The sequence below is a fragment of the Phacochoerus africanus genome, chromosome 3 (assembly GCF_016906955.1).
Source record: "Phacochoerus africanus isolate WHEZ1 chromosome 3, ROS_Pafr_v1, whole genome shotgun sequence".
Taxonomy (NCBI): Eukaryota; Metazoa; Chordata; class Mammalia; order Artiodactyla; family Suidae; genus Phacochoerus; species Phacochoerus africanus.
In genome coordinates, this window is record NC_062546.1 from 185,685,779 (window position 1) to 185,707,547 (window position 21,769).

General features: G+C 53.3%; 1 protein-coding gene and 1 long non-coding RNA gene across 9 annotated transcripts in view; one reads left to right on the forward strand and one right to left on the reverse strand.

The window, feature by feature from the left end:
• The window catches only part of TNS1 (tensin 1), a 209,405-nt gene that overhangs the window by 176,507 nt on the left and 11,129 nt on the right, over positions 1 to 21,769 (reverse strand). For 4 of the 7 annotated variants that reach the window (XM_047773460.1, XM_047773459.1, XM_047773457.1 and 1 more), the window contains exons 1-2: positions 19,982 to 20,094; positions 7,452 to 7,489 (exon numbers count right to left, since the gene is read on the reverse strand). Coding sequence is in view for 1 of the 7 variants with exons in the window: in XM_047773462.1 (XP_047629418.1) it covers positions 7,452 to 7,489; positions 19,982 to 20,096 (153 nt within the window). In the remaining 6 variants the exon portion in view is untranslated. Of the gene's footprint in view, positions 1 to 7,451; positions 7,490 to 19,981; positions 20,097 to 21,769 lie in introns of those variants that run through there. The other 3 variants (XM_047773463.1, XM_047773461.1, XM_047773462.1) reach the window with 2 other exon arrangements.
• On the forward strand, positions 7,244 to 14,669 carry LOC125123534 (uncharacterized). Of its 2 annotated transcripts, XR_007134087.1 has the most exons (3): positions 7,244 to 7,530; positions 13,691 to 14,310; positions 14,480 to 14,669. It is a non-coding gene; the product is annotated as an uncharacterized LOC125123534 (long non-coding RNA). The 2 variants fall into 2 exon arrangements; XR_007134086.1 differs by lacking the exon at positions 14,480 to 14,669 and having other exon boundaries at positions 13,691 to 14,382.

The window sequence follows — 21,769 nt, forward strand, 5'->3', positions numbered from 1 at the left end:
GAACCTCCTCCCACTTACCTGGCTACCCAGTAGCAGAATATAAGCCTCCACCACAACTGTGAAGGGGGGGGCTGCAGGTGTGTTTATGAGGGAGCAGGGAAAAGCAATGGGTAATGTGACTGAAAGATGGAGGTTAATTATGGGATTTCCTTTCTTTTCAAGCTTAGGTGATGGGATTTAAACCCTCTGGTACAGGGGAGGAGATCAAGTCATTGCTGCGGCCTCCTCCTCGCCCCTGGCGCTTAGGGCAGGGAAGCAGGTCTAGGAAAAGGGTAAGAGAGCTAAAGGAAGCGAGGTGAGAAGGGGCTGCCCGGAGGCAGAGGTGTGGCCCTGGCCGACTGGCCTGTCCTGCAGTTCCCTGGGCCCTTTCATCTCTTATCGGACCGGGAATGGACAACCAGCACTTTGCTGGAAGGAGCCTTCCTTGTCAGCTGGGGCTGCTATTTCAAAGCAAGGGGACAAATCAGGAGCGAAAAAAAAGGTCTTCTCGGAGTTCCCTTCGTGGCGCAGTGGTTAACAAATCCGACTAGGAACCATGAGGTTGCGGGTTCAATCCCGCAACGGGATTGCTCAGTGGGTTAATGATCCAGCGTTGCCATGAGCTGTGGTGTAGGTCACAGACGCAGCTCGAATCCTGCATTGCTCTGGCTCTGGCATAGGCTGGCAGCTACAGCTCCAACTGGACCCCCGGCCTGGGAACCCCCATAAGCTACGGGAGTGGCCCAAGAAATGGCAAAAAGACAAAAAAAAAAAAAGGGCTTCTCAAACACGTAGTGGGATTAGAGGAAACTCTATTATCCTTGCAACTTTTTTGTAAATACCAAAACCAGCTTAAAATTTAAAGCCTCCTTTAAAATATTAAGTACACATGTAAGTGAATAAGATGTGTCTCGGAGTTCCCTGGTAGCCTGGTGGTTAAGGACCTGGCATTGTTACCACTGTGGCTCAGGTCACCACCATGGTGCATTTCGATCCCTGGCCCAGGAACTTGGAAGGCCACTGGTGTGTGTGGGGGGGGGAAATGTTTCTGGAGGCTGTGGAATCTCAGAGCAGGGGAGTGAAGAGAAAAGCAAAACAGAAGAAAATCTGCTGTGTATATACACACTGAGCACGTGCTCGAATAAAAGAGGAAGACAAATCCTGGACCATTCTTTTTAAATCCGCAACAGGAGAGAAAAAATGGGGGACAGACAAGGACCTCTATGAGATATAAGGGTGGGAACTAAGGGAGGCTTAGAATTTGCTTCTTCAAGAGATTTAGGGGGACAGCTGGAGAGTGGGGTTTCCCTGAGCTACGGTAAGTTGCCTGAACCCAGCAATTCTCTCTGTCTCCTTCTCTGGCTGGCTCTCAGTCTCACTTCTCTTTCTCACCTGCTCCCCGTCCATTTATCCCAGGGCAGTGCCAGAAAGCCACTGGGCCAAGGTGTCCCAAGCCAAGCTGGTTACCCTCCCTGGGGCTCAACACTGGACCTAGAAAATGGGGTTCCCATGAGTCCTGCCCACCTCACAGGACCAAGAAGGGGAAGGGAAATATTCTGTGTATTACAAAGGCCTGTGTAGATACAGGTGATTAACTGTTCATTGCAGGTCTGTTTACAATAGCCCTAAACTGGAAATAACCCAAATCAGCAGTGGAATGGATAAATAAATTGTGGCTTATTCACAGACTGGAATACAACATAGCAATAAAAAAAGAATGAACCACTGCAACCCTCTAGAACACAGATAAGCCTCCCAGACATAATGTGGGGTGAAATAAGCCAGACACAAAAGTAAACATACTGCATGATTCAATTTATATGAAGCTCATAACCAGGCAAAACTAATCGCTGATACCTTTGGGGGATATTGATTGGAAGGGGGCATAAGGGCTGCTTCTAGGTACAGGAACTGTTCTAGATCTTGATCTGGCTCATAAATGTGTACACATGTAGCGTGTATGTACTTGATAGTATGTAAGTTAAAACCCAACTTAGAAAATGTAAATTTTTATTTTTTATTTTTATTTTTTTGTCGTTTGTCCTTTGAGGGCCGCACCTGTGGCATATGGAGGTTCCCAGGCCAGGGGTGGAATGAGAGCTGTAGCTACAGACCTACACCACAGCCCACAGCAACGCCAGATCCTTAACCCACTGAGCGAGGCCAGGGATCAAACCCGAAACCTAAGCGTTCCTCGTCAGGTTCGTTTCCACTGCTCCACAATGGGAACTTCAGAAAATGTAAATTTATTTATCATTTAGATTTATTATTTGGGGCATCTTTGTGTCAAGAGGTAGAAGAGCTTTTTGAAGGGGAATTTTCTTTTCTTTTCTATTCTTTTTAGGGCCACACCTATGGCATATGGAGGTTCCCAGACTAGGGGTCAAATCAGAGCTGCAGCTGCCGGCTTTCGACACAGCCTCAGCAACGTCAGATCCGAGCCATGTCTGCGACCTACACCGAGACTTGCAGCGATGCTGGATCCTTTAACCCGCTTAGTGAGACCAGGGATAGAACCCCCATCCTCATGATACTAGTCAGAATCTTAACCTGCTGAGCCAGAACAGGTACTCCAGAAGGGGGATTTTTTTTAAATGGGTTTGCTGCTTCTTCTTTCCTGCTCTCATCCACCCCCTCAGCCTCTCCCTACATAGGAACTTCTTGTTTCTCAACATTCCTTTATTCCCCTCCTTTTCTTCTTCTTTGGAACCTCTGCTAAGGGCCAGGCAGGATTCTAGAAGCTGAGGGTGCAACATATCTCTCAACAGGCCCAAGTGCAATAAACATGGATTTAACATCTCCTCTGACCTGAGCACGAAGGCCCCTCCTCTGCCAGCTGAGCACTTTCCGTCAAGCAGGTCCAAGTGGCAAAGAACGGGACCCAGAATATCTGGGCTTCTTTCCAGTTCTGCTTATGGTTCCAAGACAGGAGAAGGTGCCTTCTGTGTACAATGGGCATTCAACCCTCAGAGACCCAGCTCGCACAGCTGGAAGGCAGCAGGGATGGCGTTCAAACCCAGCTAGGTCTGATTCCTCTGCCCTTGCCCTTCCCACCACTCTCGAGACCTCTCAAGAGCCGGATCAGTTCTGCTCTCTCGCTGGAAGTCAGCCTGGGGTCGTCGGCCTCCACATGGTTCCAGGGACTCTTGCCTCCAAGTCCTCATGTCCCTATACAGGCCCCTCCCACACTTCATGGGGCTGACGTGTGCCACAAACAGGATATTGTAGAAATCAGGTTTGTCTTCTAAGGCTGGTATACAAAAGACTTGGGGCTTCCATCTGGCTTTTTTTGCTTTTTTTTTTTTTTGGCCACACCCACAGCTTGTGAAAGTTCCCAGGCCAGGGATTGAACCCAAGCCACAATTGCGACTGGTGCCACAGCTACAACAACACCGGATCCTTAACCCACTGTGCCACAAGGGAACTACCTCACCTTGCTCTTTCTTGAATCATCCACTCTGAGGAAGCCAGACGCCATGCAGTGAGGACACTCAAGCAGTCCTATGGAGAGGTCTGTGTGGCCAGAAACTGAGACCTCCAGCCCAAAGCCATCCCCAGCTTGCTAGCCACAGGAAGGAACCATCGTGGAAGCAGACCCTCCAGCCTGGCAGGCCTTCAGGTGACTACAGCCTCAGCGGACATCTCAACGGCCACCTCATGAGAGACCCCAGGCCAGAACCAGCCAGCCAAGCCACTTCTAAATTTCTGACCCACAGAAACTGTATGTTGGTGCTTTAAGCTACTAAATTTGGGAGTAACGGTTATACTGAATCGTGATGTATAAATTACAGAGCCCTCTCAGAGTCGTGGGTTCATGCTGCAAGAATAGTCTGGAAGGAGGCATGTTTAGACATTCAGAACCAGCCACTTCCTAGTGGGGTGGCTCGAGTGAGCTGAATTTGAGAGGACAGGGGAGGATCAGCATTAGCAAGGAATCCCCAGTGTGTGGAAAAAGAAGTGTGAAATAAGAGACCAAGCAAAGCAGAAATCCTGGCACCTTCTTCCCTAGAAACTTCTCACACACTTCATCTATCTCAGTAAATGGAACCACGTGTATCCAGGGACTCTGGCCAAAAACCTCAGAGTCCTCTCTGAGCCCATTCTCTCTCTCACACCCAATGTCCAACCCACTAACCAGGCTCTAAGCTCTACCCCGGAAGGCATCCCAGGCCTCGTCCCCTCTCACGGTCTTTCCCGCAAGTGCCATGGACTAAGCTGCCAGCCTCTCTTACCTGGGCAACATCAGCTGCCTCTCAGCCCCTGTCCCTGCTCCTACCCTTTTGCCTGCTCAAAGTCACAGCGGCCTTCTGGAAGTGGAGATCTGGTCATGTCTCTCACACTCAAAATTCTCCAATGCCTACAACTCTCCAGCCATGTGGCGTTCTTTCAAGCATGCCAAGCTCATCTCACCCCAGGGCCTTTGCACTAGCTCTTTCCATCTCTCAGATCATCATGTGACATCACTGGGGTCTCACCTCACACAATACCTCCTTGGAGGAGTTTTCCAAGGCCACTCAGCCTAATCATTCTCTAACCCCCCTCTAGCTCATTTCCTTCATAACTTGTTTGCCTGTTTATTGTCTGTCTCCCCAGCTACAATGTCAGTCCCATGCAGGCAAAGGCCTTCTCTGTCTTGTTCACCTACAACAATGCCTGGCACATGGAAAGAGCTCAAAAAAACACTGATTTCAGGAATCCCGTCTAGAGGCAGGGGGAATGGACGAGATGACCTCCGAGTTGATCTGGTTATAAAATCCAGAGTACAGAGCTCTGCTGTGTGTTCTGGGGCTCACATGCCCCTTTCCCAGCAGGAGGAAAAGGCAGGGCGGTCGCAAGAGCTGTGGTTTTAGGGGAAAGACTTGCCAGCTGGGTGGAGCTCACACCACCAGTGGGTCCCATTTCCTATAGGGGAAAATCCTATAAAAAGCCCTGTCTGTCTGTCTAGCCATCGCCCTGCCAGTCTGCCTCTCCCCTCTGGGTTGGCCTCCTTGGCTGGGCAGAGCAGGGCCCCTGCAGCCTGGTGTATTCTGATCCCCAGCATAGGTGAGAACTGCCCGGCAGGCTACACCGCCCATGTGCACGCACCCCCCTCCCGCCCCCATAAAGTCACCTTTGGCATCTATCTGTCTTCACACAGGACTCTGCTACACAACAAAGAGCCCTCTTCTGTCACCCTCTCAGCCTCTCTGGATCCCCCATTTGCTCCATGGAGACCCTTTGCTGTCCATTCATCCAGCGCCGCTCGGAGACGGAAGGCAAAGGGGAAGAGGCAGGTAAGGAATATCTACCTGCCCATAGATAAGAAGGGGCAAGAAGGAAGCACAAAGGCCCAGGGGCAGGGATGGGTGAGAAATTATACTGTGAGACCTTGGAAAAGGCACTCAACCTTTGGGTGCCTCTGTTTCCTTATATGCAAAACAAGAGGATCTTTCAGCCTATGTTATGCTCCTAAAGAATTAAAAGACTAAAGACAATCATGCACTTGGAGAATAGACTTGTGGTTGCCAGGGGGAAGGGGAAGGGGAAGGAGTGGGATGGATGGGGAGCTTGGGGTTAATGGAAGCAAACTATTGCCTTTGGAATGGATTAGCAATGAGATCCTGCTGTGTAGCACTGGGAACTCTGTCTAGTCACTTATGATGAAGCATGATAATGGGAGAAAATAGAATGTGTACATGTATGTGTACCTGGGTCACCCTGCTGTACAGCAGAAAAAAAAAAACTATTGGGGAAATAACAATTTAAAAATATACATACTAAAAAAATAAAATAATAATACTCTAAAAAAAAGAATTAAAAGAATAAAATTAGATAATGCGCTGAAGTGCTTTCTAAGGCCTACAGCACTGTACAAACGTCCACCATTAAGAGAAAGAACTGCAGGAAGGGCTGCGGGGATAGACTGGGGAGGAGCAAGAACCCCAGAAGGCTCTGGGGTTAAGGATGGAAAAACTCTGCTCTGGATGAAGAGAACAAGGTGGGAGATGCAGGGAGATGGAAAGAGAAGCACCTGAAGAAGGAAAGACTGAGAGCGTTGGGAAGGCAGAAGTTAGAAGAGGTAGAAACTATCCAGATGTGGCCCCTGCAAGCCAGGTCTTTTGCCCTTCTGCTAGGAGAGCCCTCCAGACTGGAGTTTCCAGATGAGACGGCCCCAGCAAGGCTGGGTACTTGGCTCGAGCAAGGTCACTCAGGAGGAAGTGGATTGCCTCTCAGACCAGCCTGCTCCATCAGCATCCTTCTCCAAGGTAACACTTGGCCGTCGGAGCAACCCATTGGTAATAATCAATTACCTGCTATGTTTCTGAGCACCTATCATGTGTCAGGCACATCACACACATTATCCCATCTCATCCTCATAATAATACTTTCTTATTCCAATATCTTTGCAATGAAACAGAGGCTCAGAGAGGTTACATGACCTGCCCAAGGTCACTCAGCGAATAAAAAGCAGAGCACGAGATGCACCAGACACTGGGCCTCCCCTGCTCAGAGCTCCTTTTTGAAGCATCTAGGCCCCTCCTTCCATTCCCTGAAGGCCTCCCTGAAAGATCAAGTGTGAACAGAAAAGGCAGGGGTGAGAGGGCAGGGAGCATGTTAACAATAACGGGGGCAGGGTGGAGACTGGCTGCGCCTGAAAGGTTAAGGCAGGACCTTTCCACCTCTAGAAAGCGGAGCTCATCTGACACAACAGTTTCCTCCCCAAATAATCCATCATAATCCATCTTCCCCATCCACCTCCCCACCCCCACCCCACCCCTCTGCAACAGGCTGCCATCAGGTGACCCAAGGCCTGAGAGGATACAGCAGATGACCAGCCAACCCGGCCAGCCAGGACCCAGCAATCCCTCTGGTCTTGCCTCAGTTTCCCTCTCCCACTAAGACCAGCCAAGAAACACCGACGTGAAACCAAGGACCAAAGTGGGACCCGGCCCATAAAGAGAGTGGGATGGTCACTCAGGAGGTTCCAGGCTCAGCGCGAACCTGACCTCTGACCTTTTTCCACCTCCATCGATCCCCTTCTCCTGCCCTCAGGGTCCTGTGGCTGTGGCCCCATCCCGCGTTTTTCTAGGTTGGCTACCCTGGGCCGACGCGGGCTCTGCGCGGCCCACAGGCTAATTGAAATGCATCCGTCTCCCCCTCCACAGCCCCTCCCGCCGAGAGAACTAGGGGAAATACCTTCAAAGGCCCTTTTCCCGGAGCTCCGGCCCCGCCAGCCACCTCCAGTAGCTGCCCCGACCGCGCGCCGCTCCCCCCACCCCCATCCCGCTCCCGGTCCCCCGCCCCCGGCCCTCGCCTTCACCTTGACCTGAGCCCGCTCCGGGGCCCAGGAGCTTTGCATAAACAAAGAGAGAAGGAGGAGACGATCAGGGCACCGCCCTCGGCCCGCCGGCGCCCCCGCACCCGTCCCGGGACCCCAAGTCCATCCCGTGCGCAAGCCCCCGGTGGGGCCAGCCCGCCCGCAGCCCCCTTACCTTGGCCTGGCATTTCCGATGACAGGAGAAGCTGCAGACTGCAAGAGGGCGAGACACAGAAAGAAAGTTTAGCCGCGAGGTATGAAATGGAAACTCCGGCGAAATCTCCTCCCACCCCCGCCCCGCGATCCGCGCTCGGCGCTCGGGAGGGAAGGAGGGACGCCGAGAGGAGGGGGCGGGGGGCTGCCGCAGCTCCCCGGGGCCTGCGGGGCGGGAGGCGCCGAGCCCCCATTGCCAGAGCCCCTCTGGCGGGCGCGGGAAGGTGGGAGGAGCAGGGGGAGAGGAGGGGACCGCCTCTGTGGCTGGATCCCTCCGAGGGCAGAGGTGGCCCGCACCCAGGCCCCGTGCCAGCCAGCAGAGCCAAGGAACGAGGGGACCTTGTCCCCTTACACACCGGGCAGGCTGCAGGCACCAGAGAACCAGATCACACTCACTACCCCCACCAGAGAGACACACACAGACCAATTCACGGTCCAGCAGAGGCCCGGTGCATACACACGTACGCATTTATACCTACACACACACTCACCAATAATCCCTTACGCCGGTACACTCAGCGATATGTGCACACATAGCACACCCATGGCCAGCCTCCCACGCACAAGCCCAAGGAGAAACTTCTCCTTGGGAGCACCAACACACACACACACACACAATTTCATGAGACCGTCAGAGTACAGCCTGACAGGGACACACGAACTTTGTGCTGAAACACACACACACACACACACAAATGACATGCTCCACCCTCTCACTACCAGAAGCTGGAATCAAATTTCCTTTGGGGTTCCCTCAGCCTGGAATGTCCCAGCATTGCCCGCCCTACCCCCAGGGCCCTCCACCCAGGGGGTTAGTGGTCCTCTCTCACCGGGTCCCTCTGATGGGTGAAGGGTCTCTTGAGCCAGCGAAGCTTCTGCACTGACTTGGGCTTTATCGGTTGCCCAGGGCCTGTGGAGGCAGGTGGGTCAGGGCACGGGGTAGAGAACTTGGAGCCGCCCTGACCCCAAATCCTCACAGCCCCGGGCCACAGTCAGCTGCCCTGCCTCTTAGATCTGCAGTTTCCCAACCTCTTTCCAACCTTCAGATTCCCAGCGGAAAGCAGGAGGCCTAGGGCTGCCAAGAGGCTCCAGGCCTCCCCACTACGGCTTCTGGTTTGTCCATGGGAGTAGGAGTTGGGGGGAAGCTGAGAGGCACACTGGGTGGGGTCTGGGATATGACCTTGGCCAGACCTTGTTCTCCCAGAACCTAGTTCTGGCCCCTGCTTAGGCCTGTGACTCAGCCAGTGCTGAGCAAGGCTTTCCTGACACCAGCAGCCATGCCGCCCAGCTCAGGGCCTTCTCTACCGCCCTGGCCACCCAAGTCAGGTCATGCCCATCCATCTAGCCTTTCTTGCTTTTCTCTCTCAGTCCCACCCGCACCATACCAGGTCCCCAGGGGCCAACTCCTCTCCAGAGGGTGTTTCCACTCTGACACCAGCAGGCCTGCCCAGCCCCGCCCCCATGCCTTCCTTTCTGGCCTTGGAATGTGGAATTGAGAAAGCCTCCGGCCATGTGGACTGGGCTTTGAAGGCCAGGCAGGCGCCCCACTGGGCCACTGCCCCCAGACCGAGGGACCTTTCCTCTGCCTCTGCTAACCAAATGCCAGGTCTTAAGAATAAATCCTGGGCCCCTCCTCTGGTGGCCTCTATCCCTCCCTTCCTGAAGGCATCAGAATGGATATTTCTTGCCACCATCTTGGTTCCTACAGTTGTGGGCTCCTTCAAGAAAGGGACTCCTGGTTCCCTCTCTCTCTCTCTCTCTCTCTCTCTCTCTCTCACACACACACACACACACACACACACACGCGCAACACACAGTGCCTGGTACACCGTAGAGGCTTAATAAATGTATGCTCAGATTGCCCCTTTATGTGCACCCCATTCTTAGTCTTTCCCAGAGCCATAACCCTGCCCCCAAATGTCTCATAGTCAACCAAAGAAGCCATCCCTATGTGTTTACTTCAGGCCTCCCAACTCCCATCTGGAAACTGGGAGCACAATGAGAGCCAGGACCCCATCTTCCTCCAGTATCATCCTCCATACTCCTGGCGTTCGCAGAACACACCAAGCTCTTTCCTACCTCAGGGCCTTTGCATGTGCTGGTATGGCTGCCGGAAACATTCTCTCTCACCCCTGCTCTCCATTATTCACCGAGCCAAATCCTTCTTCTACTTCTAGAACCCAATGAGAGCCATCTCTTCATCTATTCACTGAGCCGTATTCTTCTTCTATTTCTAGAATCCACTGAAAACCATCTCTTCAAATCTTTGGATTTGACCACCCAAATTACAGTAGGCCCCCCTATTATTCTTTTTCAGCAGCACCCTGATAAAATTCTCTTAGCACAGCTCGGAATCTGAAGTCATCTTGGGTAATTCCTCTCACTTATGTATAGTGTATCTCCCCGCACTAGACTCATGAGTGCGGAGGAGGATGCCTGTCTCATTCACACTGGATCCCCAGCAGCTAGAACAGGCCCACAGCACCATCTTTGTGCAAATTAGAAAAAAATCCCACCCTCCGGGCAGACCAGCCCCCTGACACACAGCTGACTACAATATCTTTGTGGGAATGGCGCGAAGATGCCCTTTCTCCAGATGGACCCAGCTCTGTACCTGGATGCATAGTTTTGTTTTTTTTCTTTTTAGGGCCACGCCTGCTACACATGGAAGTTCATGGGCCAGAGGGTGAATCAGAACTGCAGCTGCTGACCTATGCCATAGCCACAGCAATGTAAGATCTGAGCCATATCTGCGACCTACACCACAGCTCATGGCAACGCTGGATCCTTAACCCACTGAGCGAGGCCAGGATCAAACCCATATCCTCATGGGTTGGGTTCATAACCCATTGAGCCATGACTGGAACTCCTGGATCCACAGTTTGGTGAGTGAGGTGTGGACTGCTTCCAGTGCTCTTGCAGGCAGGCGCCCTTGGCAGTGCATAGCCTGCATGACTATACAGGGCAGCCCTGCCTGTCACACAGTGGGCAGACACTCAGTAGATGCCCTTGAGTGGAGGGCAGATGGGGAAATCATTGGGCAATTGCAGTACAATGTGCTGAGTGCTCCCTACGTGCTGGAATGCAGAGCTTGTCCTTGAGAGCTCTACAGCAGGGAGCAAAGGAAGACCTCCCCCAGCGCGCACACACACACACACACACACACACACACACAACTCCCCCCCAGTCCACCCCCACCCAGAAGACAAAAGCTTGGCAAACTGAATTCAAGTTTCCAAGCAGCACAGGTGTGGCCAAGCCCCCAAGGATAAATTTTTACACCTTCAGAAGCACCTGCTCCCCACCCCAAGGAAACGCTCTTGCCCCGAGTCCCCTTTGGGGAAGGCTCCTGTACACTCTCAGTCACCTGTCTCAGGTATTCTCCCAAAGGGCAGTTCTTCCTACTCTCTAACTTGCATCCCTCCCACTGTAATTTGAAACATGCCTGTCGGCTGGCTTCTCACGTCCAGATCAAAGGCACACTCAGAAAGGGAAACTGAGGCAGCCAGCCTCCAGGGTGGCCGCCAGTGTGTCTTGCCTCCTGGTATACCCACCCTTCTCATGATGACATGGTTTATACACCAATCAGATACTGTAGAAATGATGGTGTGTGGGGAGATCCTGTGGTGGCTCAGCAGGTTATGAACCCGACCAGTATCCGTGAGGATGCAGGTTCGATCCCTGGCCTCGTTCACTAGGTTAAGGATCCAGCATTGCCATGAGCTGTGTTGTAGGTTGCAGACATGGCTGAGTTCCCATGTTGCTGTGGCTGTGGGGTAGGCCGGCAACTGTGGCTCCCATTGGACCCCTAGTCTGGGAACCTCCATATGCTGTGGGTGTGGCCCTAAAAAGCAAAAAAAAAAAAAAAAGAAAAGAAAAAGAAAAAGGGTGGTATGTGATTTCTGAGGCTAAGTCATCAAAGCCCCCCCCCAAGGGGGTTTCAGCCTTCATCTCGTGGATCACTCCTTCTGGAAGAAGCCACAGCCTCGGCTGATACCTTGACTGCAGCTTCATGGGACACTCAGAGTCCAGACCGCTTCACTACTCATGAATCCCTGACCCACAGAGACTGTGTGAGAGAATAATTCTGTATTTGTTTTAAATTGCTAAGTCTGGGGGGTGGTAATCTGTTACACAACGGCAGCTAACTAATACCAGAAACCAGAGCACAGGATCCCTCAGAAAGCAATAGGCCAAAGGCCGATGATGAGAACTGAGACGTGGGTCGTTCCTTGCTCCCTGGGTAACTGAATGTTCCCCTCTGTAATTCCTTCTTCCCTTTCCTTACCTCACCAAGCAATTAGTCATCCAAAGAGGCTGTGGACTCCCAACCTTCCTCCCCAACCAGAGCATCAGTTCAGACCACTTATCCTTCCCTGGGCCCCATCTCCCCATCAATCTTGTCTCCCTTCAATCCAGAGAGTCCCAGGTCATTCTCAAACTGATCACATCACAGCTTAGAACCCTCTGTCTAGCTCCTCAACACACTTAGAAGGTCCTACATGGCCTGGTCTTGCCTTCACCTAGAACCACTGGCCCTGAAGAGATCTGTTCTTGCCCCACCAAACTCCCCAAGCAGTCTTTGAGTCTACAAGATGCAGGTCTGGAATGGTGAACTCATATACATCCTTCAGAGCCCAGGTCAAAATATCCCTCCTTGGACAATAAAACACTCAAAGATGATCCTTCCCTCCTCTGTGCAACTGGAATCCTTAGCCCACAACCCTTGGAAGGCTCTTATCACCTGGGAGGACTAAGTATTCCATTCTGATTTGTTCTCCCCCACATATAGCTGCTTCTTTAAAACAGAAAGGGAGGTCCTGTTCAACTTTGCAGCTTTGTATCCTGCCCCTTCCCCTAGCACTGGGTCTGGCACAAATGGGGCTCAATAAATGTAGAGTAAATTTCCAACTGGAGGGATTTCCCCCCACCTAAAACCCTTGGGACCCCTGTGTCTCGATATCCAGGGCAACGGAGAGACACAAGTGAGACTGGGTGAGCCTGACTCTTCAGCTCCACCCCCTGCAGAGAGAGGGCAGGTAGGGACCAGAGTTAGTCTTCTCAGGTGCTTCAGGACAAGCACCGCCTATGATCAAGCCTGGTAAGGGGGTGAGAGCACTAAAGGAGCTAAGTGATCCTTCATCCTCTCATCCAATGGTCCTACTCTCCATCGACCCACTTGCTCCCTGGCTGCAGGGAGGCTGGCTCTCAGCTCAGATGCAGGTCACACACCAGCTCTGTGTTCTGGCGCAAGTTACTCAACCACGCTGAGCCTTCATCGCCTCTGTAACCTGGGGGTGGTAATAGCATCTCCCTCACAGAGTTGTTGGAAGAATTAAAAGAGGTAATATACATGGCTGGCCCAGAGTATGTTCCCTATAAGGGTTAGCTGTACCAGCAGCCTCTCCACCACCTTCAGCATCCTTATTCTACAGAAGAACCCCAAGTCAGGAAATCTAGATTCTAGTCCTGACTGCTAGTCCAGTGACCTGCTGTGTGACCTGAAGCAAATCACCTCCCTCTCTGAGCCTCAGACTCTTGTTCAGAAAATGAGGCAGTCATCTGGCAGCCTCCTGGGTCTACTGGGCCCACACTCTTGTCTTCATGAGCTGGCTCAGTGTTTACAACATGAAGACTTCTTGGAGTTCCCATCATGGCGCAGCGGTTAACGAACCCGACTCATATCCCTAGGATGCGGGTTCGATCCCTGGCCTCGCTCAGTGGGTTAAAGATCCGGCATTGACGTGAGCTGTGGTGTAATTGGTAGACATGGCTCAGATCTGGTGTTGCTGTGGCTGTGGTGTAGTCTGGCAATTAGAGCTCTGATTCAACCCATAGCCTGAGAACCTCCATATGCTGCAGGTATAGCCCTAAAAAAAAAAGGGGGGGGGGGAAGCCCACAAAGACCTCTTCTCTGTCTCCCCTGGGGCCCCCACCATAGCCTGCTGGCCATACTCATTTCATTCCATACTGCTTTACCCCCGAAGGCCCTTGCCTGTCCAAGCCCTGGAACAGAACGGCCTCCCAACCCCCTTCCAGCTGTGACAGCCTGTGTGTAACCCCAGCCACTCTCTCCACCAGAGTCATCACCTGCCACTTCCTCCCCACAGCCACCAAAGGGGGAAACCCAGGTTCCAACCCTGAAAACATCCCAAACACATTTGAGCAAACACCGAGTTGACCGGGATGCCCACTCCACAGGGTAACATGTCACATCGCAGGGGAACAAGGACAGGAGAACGCCAGCCCCGGCTCCTAGCATCCCTCAGAGGCCTGAGTCCTCCCTGGACACACGTCTGAGGACCAACCCCACTGGAACAGACTCCACTGAAGTCCAGTGACCCTGCAAGACAAAGTCCCCCAGCCGGGGAGGGACCGTGTCCAACCAAAGCTCCGTGGAACCCAGGAGCCCCCACCTCAGCCCCTGGGTGTCAACACTGCCCACCTACCCCCCACAGCAGCCCTGCAGCAGGGAGGGGTCTGCAGGTTACCTGCAGGGGTGGAGCGTCGTTACCCCAGCCCCAGCCCTTGGCCACCTCCTGCCTCCCCAGGCAGCTCGGACTCTGTCCTGGGGTGGCTTCCGGCCTCTCAGGAACACAGGAAGCCAACATTGTTGGGATCTAAATGGCCTTTTCCTCCTGGCCTCGGGTCGGAAAATGAGCACATAGCCTTGGTGTGCACCTGACCCCAGTATAACTGCCTGCCTGCCCAGCCAGCCTCCGCTTCTTCCCCAGCCGCGAAGAGACCTTCACAGCACCCACCTGCCCACCAGGACTCACAGCCCTCCCCTGCTTTGCTTCTTTCCATGGCCTGGCCTGGAGGTATGTGATGCTTACCTTAAGTGTCCCCTTGGCTAGCCTATGGCTCCCGAATATTTATTTAACATCATTTTAGATATTTCTGTGAATGTTTTTTTATATACATTTGTAAGATTAACATTTAAGTCCGTAGATTTTGAGTAACGAACATTACCTGCCATTGTGTGGGCAGGTGGGTCTTGTCCAATCAGTTGAAGGCCCGAACCACAAAGATTGATCTCCCCCAGCAAGAAGAAATGCTGCCAGCATTGGGACTTGAACTGCAGCTCCTCCCCGGGTTTCCAACTTAATGATCTGCCCTGCAGATTTTGGACTTGCCTAGTCTCTGCAATCATGTGAGCCAATTCCTTAAAATAAATGCCTGTCTATCTACCTACCTACTCACTTATCCATCCTGTTGGTTCTGTTTCTCTTGAGAAACTGAATACAAGGTGACACGAAGGTTGGTCGGGGGGTGTGGGTATGGAGCAGCTCTGAAGTTGAAGCAAGAAGAAACCTTCTAGGAGTTCCCATCATGGCTCAGAGGAAACGAATCTGATTAGTATCCATGAGGACATGGGTTCAATCCCTGGCCTTGCTCAGTGGGTTAAGGATCCAGCGTTGCCATGAGCTGTGGTGTAGGTCACAGATGCGGCTCAAATCCCATGTGGCTGCGGCTGTGGTGTAGGCTGGCAGCTACAGCTCCCATTCAGCCTCTAGCCTGGGAACCTCCATATGCGGTGGGTGCAGCCCTAAAAAGACAAAAAGAAGAAGAAGAAGAAGAAGAAACCTTCTAGAGCATCCCATTCAGTGGTTCTCGAGCTTCTGTTTTTGCAGCCAAATTCTTAATGCAGATAGACTCTTTGGTGGAATCTCAATGATTGGCATTTACTGAATGCTTACTGTGTGCCAGCATCTGTTCTGAGCACTTCATGTGTATTGTCTCAGGTAATCCCCACGGTAACCTGAGGAGGAAGGTTTGCTGAGTGTGTTATTTTATTTTATTTCATTTATTTTTACAGCTGCACCTGCAGCATATGGAAGTTCCCAGGCTGGGGGTCAAATTGGAGCTGCAGCTGCCGGCCTACACCACAACCACAGCAATGCCGGATCTGAGCCACACCTGTGACCTACACAGCAGCCTACAGTAATGCTGGATCCTTAACCCACTGAGTAAAGTGTCGAACCCACACCCTCATGGACACTTTGTCAGGTTCTTAGCCCACTGAGCCACAACGGGAACTCCTGTGTGTCCCATTTTAAAGGTGAGGTAACTGAGGCCCAGAGAGGTGAAGCAATCTGCCCAAGTTCTCTCTAGGAAGAGCTGAGATTTGAATCTAGGACATCTGAGCCAAGTGCAAGTCCACCACACCATCCTGTCTCCTGGTATATTTAACTCCTAAAACGAGAGCTGCTCTGATTAAAATGTGGGGGATTCCAGGGCCCCAAGACCTTAAGCCCACCTTTGGATTTCCCACTTTTGCCTACCCTCTCAGACCCCTAAGGAACCTTACAGCTCCTTTGGAACACAGTTTAGAACCTCTGATCTAGTCCAAGCCCTCATTTAGAGAACCAGGCAAGCTAGACCCAGAGAGGTTAAGTGTCTCACCCAAGGTCACACAGCCAGGCAGGGACAAGCCAGGACGAGAACCCAGGGTCTTCCCACCCTGCTAGGCTGCTTCCAACGACTCTAAGGAGGTCCTCAGACACAGGGTAGAAGCTGGGACCCCCAGTAAAGAGGAAAGAGCTCCCTGAAACAAGGTTTCCGCAAATCCAGCTGGTGAGGGCTTCTGGGTAGGCTCGTACCATTAAGGACAAAATCATCTTTCCCAGGTGCATCCCACACTGGGGACACTAAAGGGGACCCCACCTTTCAGGCTGACCAGAGACAATGGGAAGGGGAGGACTCTAAGTCTGGGCCCCAATCCAAGCCCAGATGGCAGCCCTGGGGCTCTTGAGCTGGCATTCTGGTCTCTTTCCTTTGGTTTCAGGATGGCAGGAGGCTAGGGCCCTTGGACAAGGCCCTAGACTTCCTAGTGCACTGCCCCTAGGGACCTGTGGGATACCTACAGTTTGATCTGAGAAACTCCTACACATCCCTCAAAACCCAGTCTATATATGAATTCCCTATTAAAGCCTGACAGGAAAAATCTCAGCTGCATCAAAGACAGCCTTTCACACACACCTCTGGGTCAGCTTTGCCACCAGGCTCTGGGATTGTCTGATGGCATGTCTGTCTTCTAGGTCAGGGGCTGGGTCTCAGCAACAGTTCCGGGCACAGCCTCTAGCCCAGAGGGGCTTGGTTTATGGCCATAGATGTGTGCATGTGTGCATGCAGGGTGGGCTGGCAGCCTGCACTGGCAGAGTTATCCAGACTCTACAGACACCAACAGGGAATTCTTCAGGCCCTCCCATGGTCTGGGCCTCAGTGGATATACTCAGTCCAACCCTTGATCTATAGATGAGGAAACTGAGGCCCAAGCAGTGAAGTAATTTATCGGAGGTCACCTGGCCTGTGAGTAGCAGGGCTGGAAACACAGGCCTGGCCCCCAGGCCTCTTCTCTGCCCACTGTCTCATCCATCTGTCTCCCCACAGGGAGCCTTAGTCCTGACACTCATGCTCATTTCAGAGCCACCCACAGAACCTCGGCGCTCCTCAGAATCAGCCCCTGAGAGAGAGGACAGCTTTATTGTTAACCCCGCGGTACACAGGAGTTAGTGCAGTAGAAGACTGGCCGTGGTTCCACAGCCACCTCTTTGCCTGTACATCTGTCATGCTTAAGCCCGCATGTCCACCCACCTTAGCTTTTTGTCTGCTTCATTCTCCCTTGAGTCTCCCAGAACCGGGACTAGATCCCAGGTACCTTGACTCCCTCCCCACCCCATCTCCCACCCCACCCCCTCAGCCATCATCCATTAAACAGTACAATGCAGGGGGGTGGGGGCTGGGGAGCAGGGCAGCCAATGGGAACCAGACAAATGCCCCAGTCTCTCTAGATCTGGGGAGGTGTCCTCACTGCCCTTGCCTGCAGCGAAAGTTCCCTCAACTTTGCAAGCCTCATGGAGGCTGTGAATGCAAGGCCTTGACCTTTGACCCAGAACAACCCCGAGTCACGAATCCAGAGGGTCACCATGCTGCAGCCCAAGATTGGAAGACTGGAAGAGGACCCAGAGAACACAGCAAACCCTTTGGGTTGGGCTTGGCCAATGTGCCTCCTCAGCCAGCGAACAATTTGCACAACCATATCTGGTGGCCCTGGATGGATGGAGGATGGGTGGATAGATGGGTGGATGGAGGGAGGGAGGCAGAGAGTCTGTTCATCTCAAGCCATCACAACCTCCTGGTTCCAGAGCACAGAGAGCCGTCCCTCTCCTGCATCTCCTGCCAATAAGCCCAGTGACCTCAACCCTGCCCCCAGGCCTGGTGGCCCCACACCTCTTGCTGGGGGTATCCTTGCGGCCTGTCAAAATGGGAACCTTCCATCTTCCCTTGCAGGGCTGGGGCCCCTGTCCTTCCATGGCCCAGACCTGACAGCTGATGGTGTTTTGGAGAGTGGTCCTGGCCTTCTTCCCTCTTCCCACTAACTCACCTGGAGCTGCCAAACCAGCCTGGCTGCCCACTGGCCATCCAGCCTCCACTCCGGTTCACACCAGCAGGGCCAGGCTCTGAACCAGGTGAGACCAGGGCCATCTCTGCTCACCTTGGGAGCCTTCTATTCATATAGAGTCAAATCTCTTCCTCAACCTGGGTCCTCAAGCCAGGTCATCTGGGGAACCCAGGACCATAGGCTGTCACAAAATGTGTGGCCAGAGATGTCCAAGGTTACCCAGTGAGTATGCTATGATTTTTTTCTACCCTCAGCCCTGTGCTGCCTCCTGACGGAGAAGCACTGGGGGGTCACTGGGCTGAGGGAAGGAACTGCGGGATGGGTCAGGGGCTAACTCGAGCAGGTTCAAGGGATAGGGTGGGATGGAGGCAGTGAGGCAAGCAAAATGCAAAACCCCGCCCCAGGCAGTGCCTCCCTGGCTTCTCCATAAACCACCAACCATCCCAGCCAGACCTCTCGGGAGGAGGGTGTCACCATGTGGCTACTTTTGGTATTGCAAAAAGTTCCTGTTTTTTCCCTCTAAACTGCGTGTCAGAGCCCTGCAGTTAAGGACCACAAACTTCTGCCCTCAGCCCACAGCAGGCCTTGCCTGGAATGTCCCCCACAAATACACACCCACACACTCACACACTTCCATCCACCCATTCCAACCTCCAATACCAGCTGAAACTCCCCATTTAAGAAGCCCTCCCTCCCCCAGAGAACACGCATTGGAAACCCCACCCCCCACCCAGCCGGCTGTGTGCCTTGGCAAGAGACTTAACTAGTCTGAGCCTCAGTTTCCTCACCCGTAAAGCAAGGATGACATCAGCACCCCCCAGATGCTGAGAGCACTGCATGAGAGTGAGTGTGAGGGCTTTAATACGAAGTGCTTTAATCATCGATCCCTGGGCTCTGATGCCCATTTTCCCTGCCCCGCCAGGACCTGTGCTCAGAGGGAAGGAAGAGAAGAGAATCCAGGTGGGAGAAGCACGTGAGCAAAGCTCCAGGCAAGAAAGAGTGGGCCCTTTGGCATGTTTGGTATACTTGGCATATTGGGAAGTACGAAAGGTTTCACCACGGGCTTGGGGCCAGGGGGATGGGTCCGAGAGCCGGCAAGAGGTGGATCCACGCGCCCGTGCAGCCACAGGAAGGAGTCTGTGCTTTGTCTTGAGTGTGTGTTGGGAGGGATCCAAGGCTCTACCCAGGGAACTGACACCAAGGCCCTCCCAGAAGCTGATATGGAGATAGACCGAGAGGGCCGGTCAGGATGCGAGAGGCAGTACAGGTGAGAGATGTACAGGTAAGACAGGTACAGGTGAGGCATGTACAGGTGAGAGATGCATTGGCTGCAGAGAAGCTGTAGGGGGTGGGGAGGGAGCTGGCAATAACAGGAGGAGGGGTGAGAGAGAGGGGGAGGCATCTGGCTGGTGGGGCAACTGATTGGGTGGTGGGGTCGGTCCCTGAGACTGGGCACAGAGGCCTCCTGCTGATTTCACTGTATGATCTGGGCCAAGATACCAACTCCTCCGGCCACAGGGACAGCCAAGCCCAGGCCATTCCGGGAGCACGTGAGAAGCGTGATTGCAAAAGCCTGGCAGCCAGCAGGCCCTCCCCTGGGGCTGAATGGGGGCCCTTAAACACCCCCTAAGCTGCCACAAGGGGAGGACTGTGGCTTGGCATCTTTGCAGTACTCCGAGTGCCAGGCACACGCCACCCACACACCTCCCACATGCCCTCCACGTGCCAACCACACACCATCCACAGGCCAACCACAGCCCCTCACACACGAGCCACACTAACCACACACCTTCCACCTGCTGCCACATACCATCCACATGCCTGCCCCATGTCATTCACATGCCATCTGTGTACCATCTCCGTGCTCTCTTCATGTCATCTACACACAAGCTACAAGCCATTTCCAAGCCACCCATCACCTGCCACGTGCTATCCATTCATACCCACATGCTCAGCATCCCCTTCCAGATGAGCACCAGGCACCAAGTCGGGACCCCGGGGACAGCCCAACCTGGGGCCCCAGACCATCTCAAGACTGCGAAGACGCACCCCCTCCCCCATCCCCCGGGGCCCAAGCACCTACTCACCTTTGCAGGTGCAGCCCTCCCGGGTGATAACCTGTCGACAGATCCCACAGGGTTTCACCTTCTTGAAGGTCTTCACTTTGAAGTGGTGAGTCTTGGGGGCCTCCAAATCCTCTGGCTGTGGAAGGAGAGGCACAGTAGTCAGGCCAGGGCAGAGGGCTGGGCTCCTGGGGAAAAGACCAGGGGGCCGAGGGAGAGACGGGCAAGCACTGCAGGAAAGGAGAGGCCGGAGCCCCTTCCGCTGTGAAAGGCCCTGAGCCCACTTCTGGGAGGAGGTAACCAGGGAAATGACCACGGCGGGTCAGACAACAATGGGAAACCCAACATCTCGGACCGCAGGCCCTTCTGGGGTGTCTTTTTTATATTTATTTATTTTCTTTTTAGGGCTACACCCTTGGCACATGGAAGTTCCCAGGCTAGGGCTCCAATCAGAGCTACAGCTGCTGGCCTATACTGCAGCCACAGCATCATTTGATCTGAGCCACAGCTCATGGCAACACCAGATCCTTAACCCACTGAGCGAGGCCAGGGATTGAACCTGCATCCTCACATATACTAGTTAGGTTCTTAACCACTGAGCCACAATGGGAACTCCCTAGATATGCTTTTTAAAACCACCCCCACACACATGGGATGAGAGGCCAGCTTCAGTGCAGGCCTTCCCTGCATCTGGCTTGCCTCAAGCTCTCCATCAGCTGCCACCCACTGCTACCACAGGCTTCAGCTTCCCCCCCCCAGACAGTGCAAGGTTGGGCCCCACATCCATTGCAACCACACATGGGAACACACCCTAAAGCCACAAAGTCCTGCCGCCACACTGCTTAGGATCACTCTCCTCCCCCCCGACAGCCCCCAGCCCAGGCGCAAAAGCTCTTCCTGTTGCCTCTCCAGGAAGTCACTTAGGTGGTGGGGGGCAGGGGGGCACGCAGGTACCATTTCTCCCCAAGGCACCAACCTCCCCCTGGAGTCTAACCTGATTCAACAGCAGGGGCCAGCAGAACACAGACATTGGCGCTTCCCTCCAGCCCCCCACCCCCCAAGGCACAGAGGTTTCCGATGCCCTCTCTGCATACACGGGCCTGTCCCGGACACAATCGCAGACCCCGCCGTTCTAGGCAGAGGGGTCTCCTGCAAGTCCTCCCACCTTGCACCCTGCTCCCAGTCTCCCAGCTCTGCATGTTCAGAAGATGGGAGGCAGCGTCCCACAAACCCAGCATGTCCAGGTTTCCTAGCTAAAGACCCCGTAGTGGTGAGTCTTGGGCAAGAGAGACTGAGCCAAGAGAGACACAAGGAGAAAAACAGGCAAAAGGAAAGAGACAGAAAGCCAGCAAGACAGAGAGGCAAAGAGATAGGCAGAAAGACGGCGTCAGAGACAGAGAGACAAGAGTGAGAAAGACAAAATGTAACAGAGAAAAGCACTGGCCAGACAAAGAGGACAAAAGAAGATAAAGGCAGAGACAAAGTCAGAGACGACCAAGCACATAGGGAGGATGAGAGAGATTAGATAGAAACGCACAGAGACTATAAAGGGAACCAGAAAATCAAACGGGGACAGACAGACAAAAGGACACAGGAGCCAGCTGGAAGGGGCCCCTCAGGTCTGGAAAGACCTGAGCATCAAAATACCTAATGACAGTAATGGCTTGAATGAGCCCATACTGATGATGCGAAATAAGTGAATACATTGAAAGTCTGATGATGATGGGGGTATTTACGGGTCTCGAATCGCCTCCCTACATCATGCTTATAAATCACAAAGGGGGAAAAAGTCACTTTTCCTGGCAGATTCAG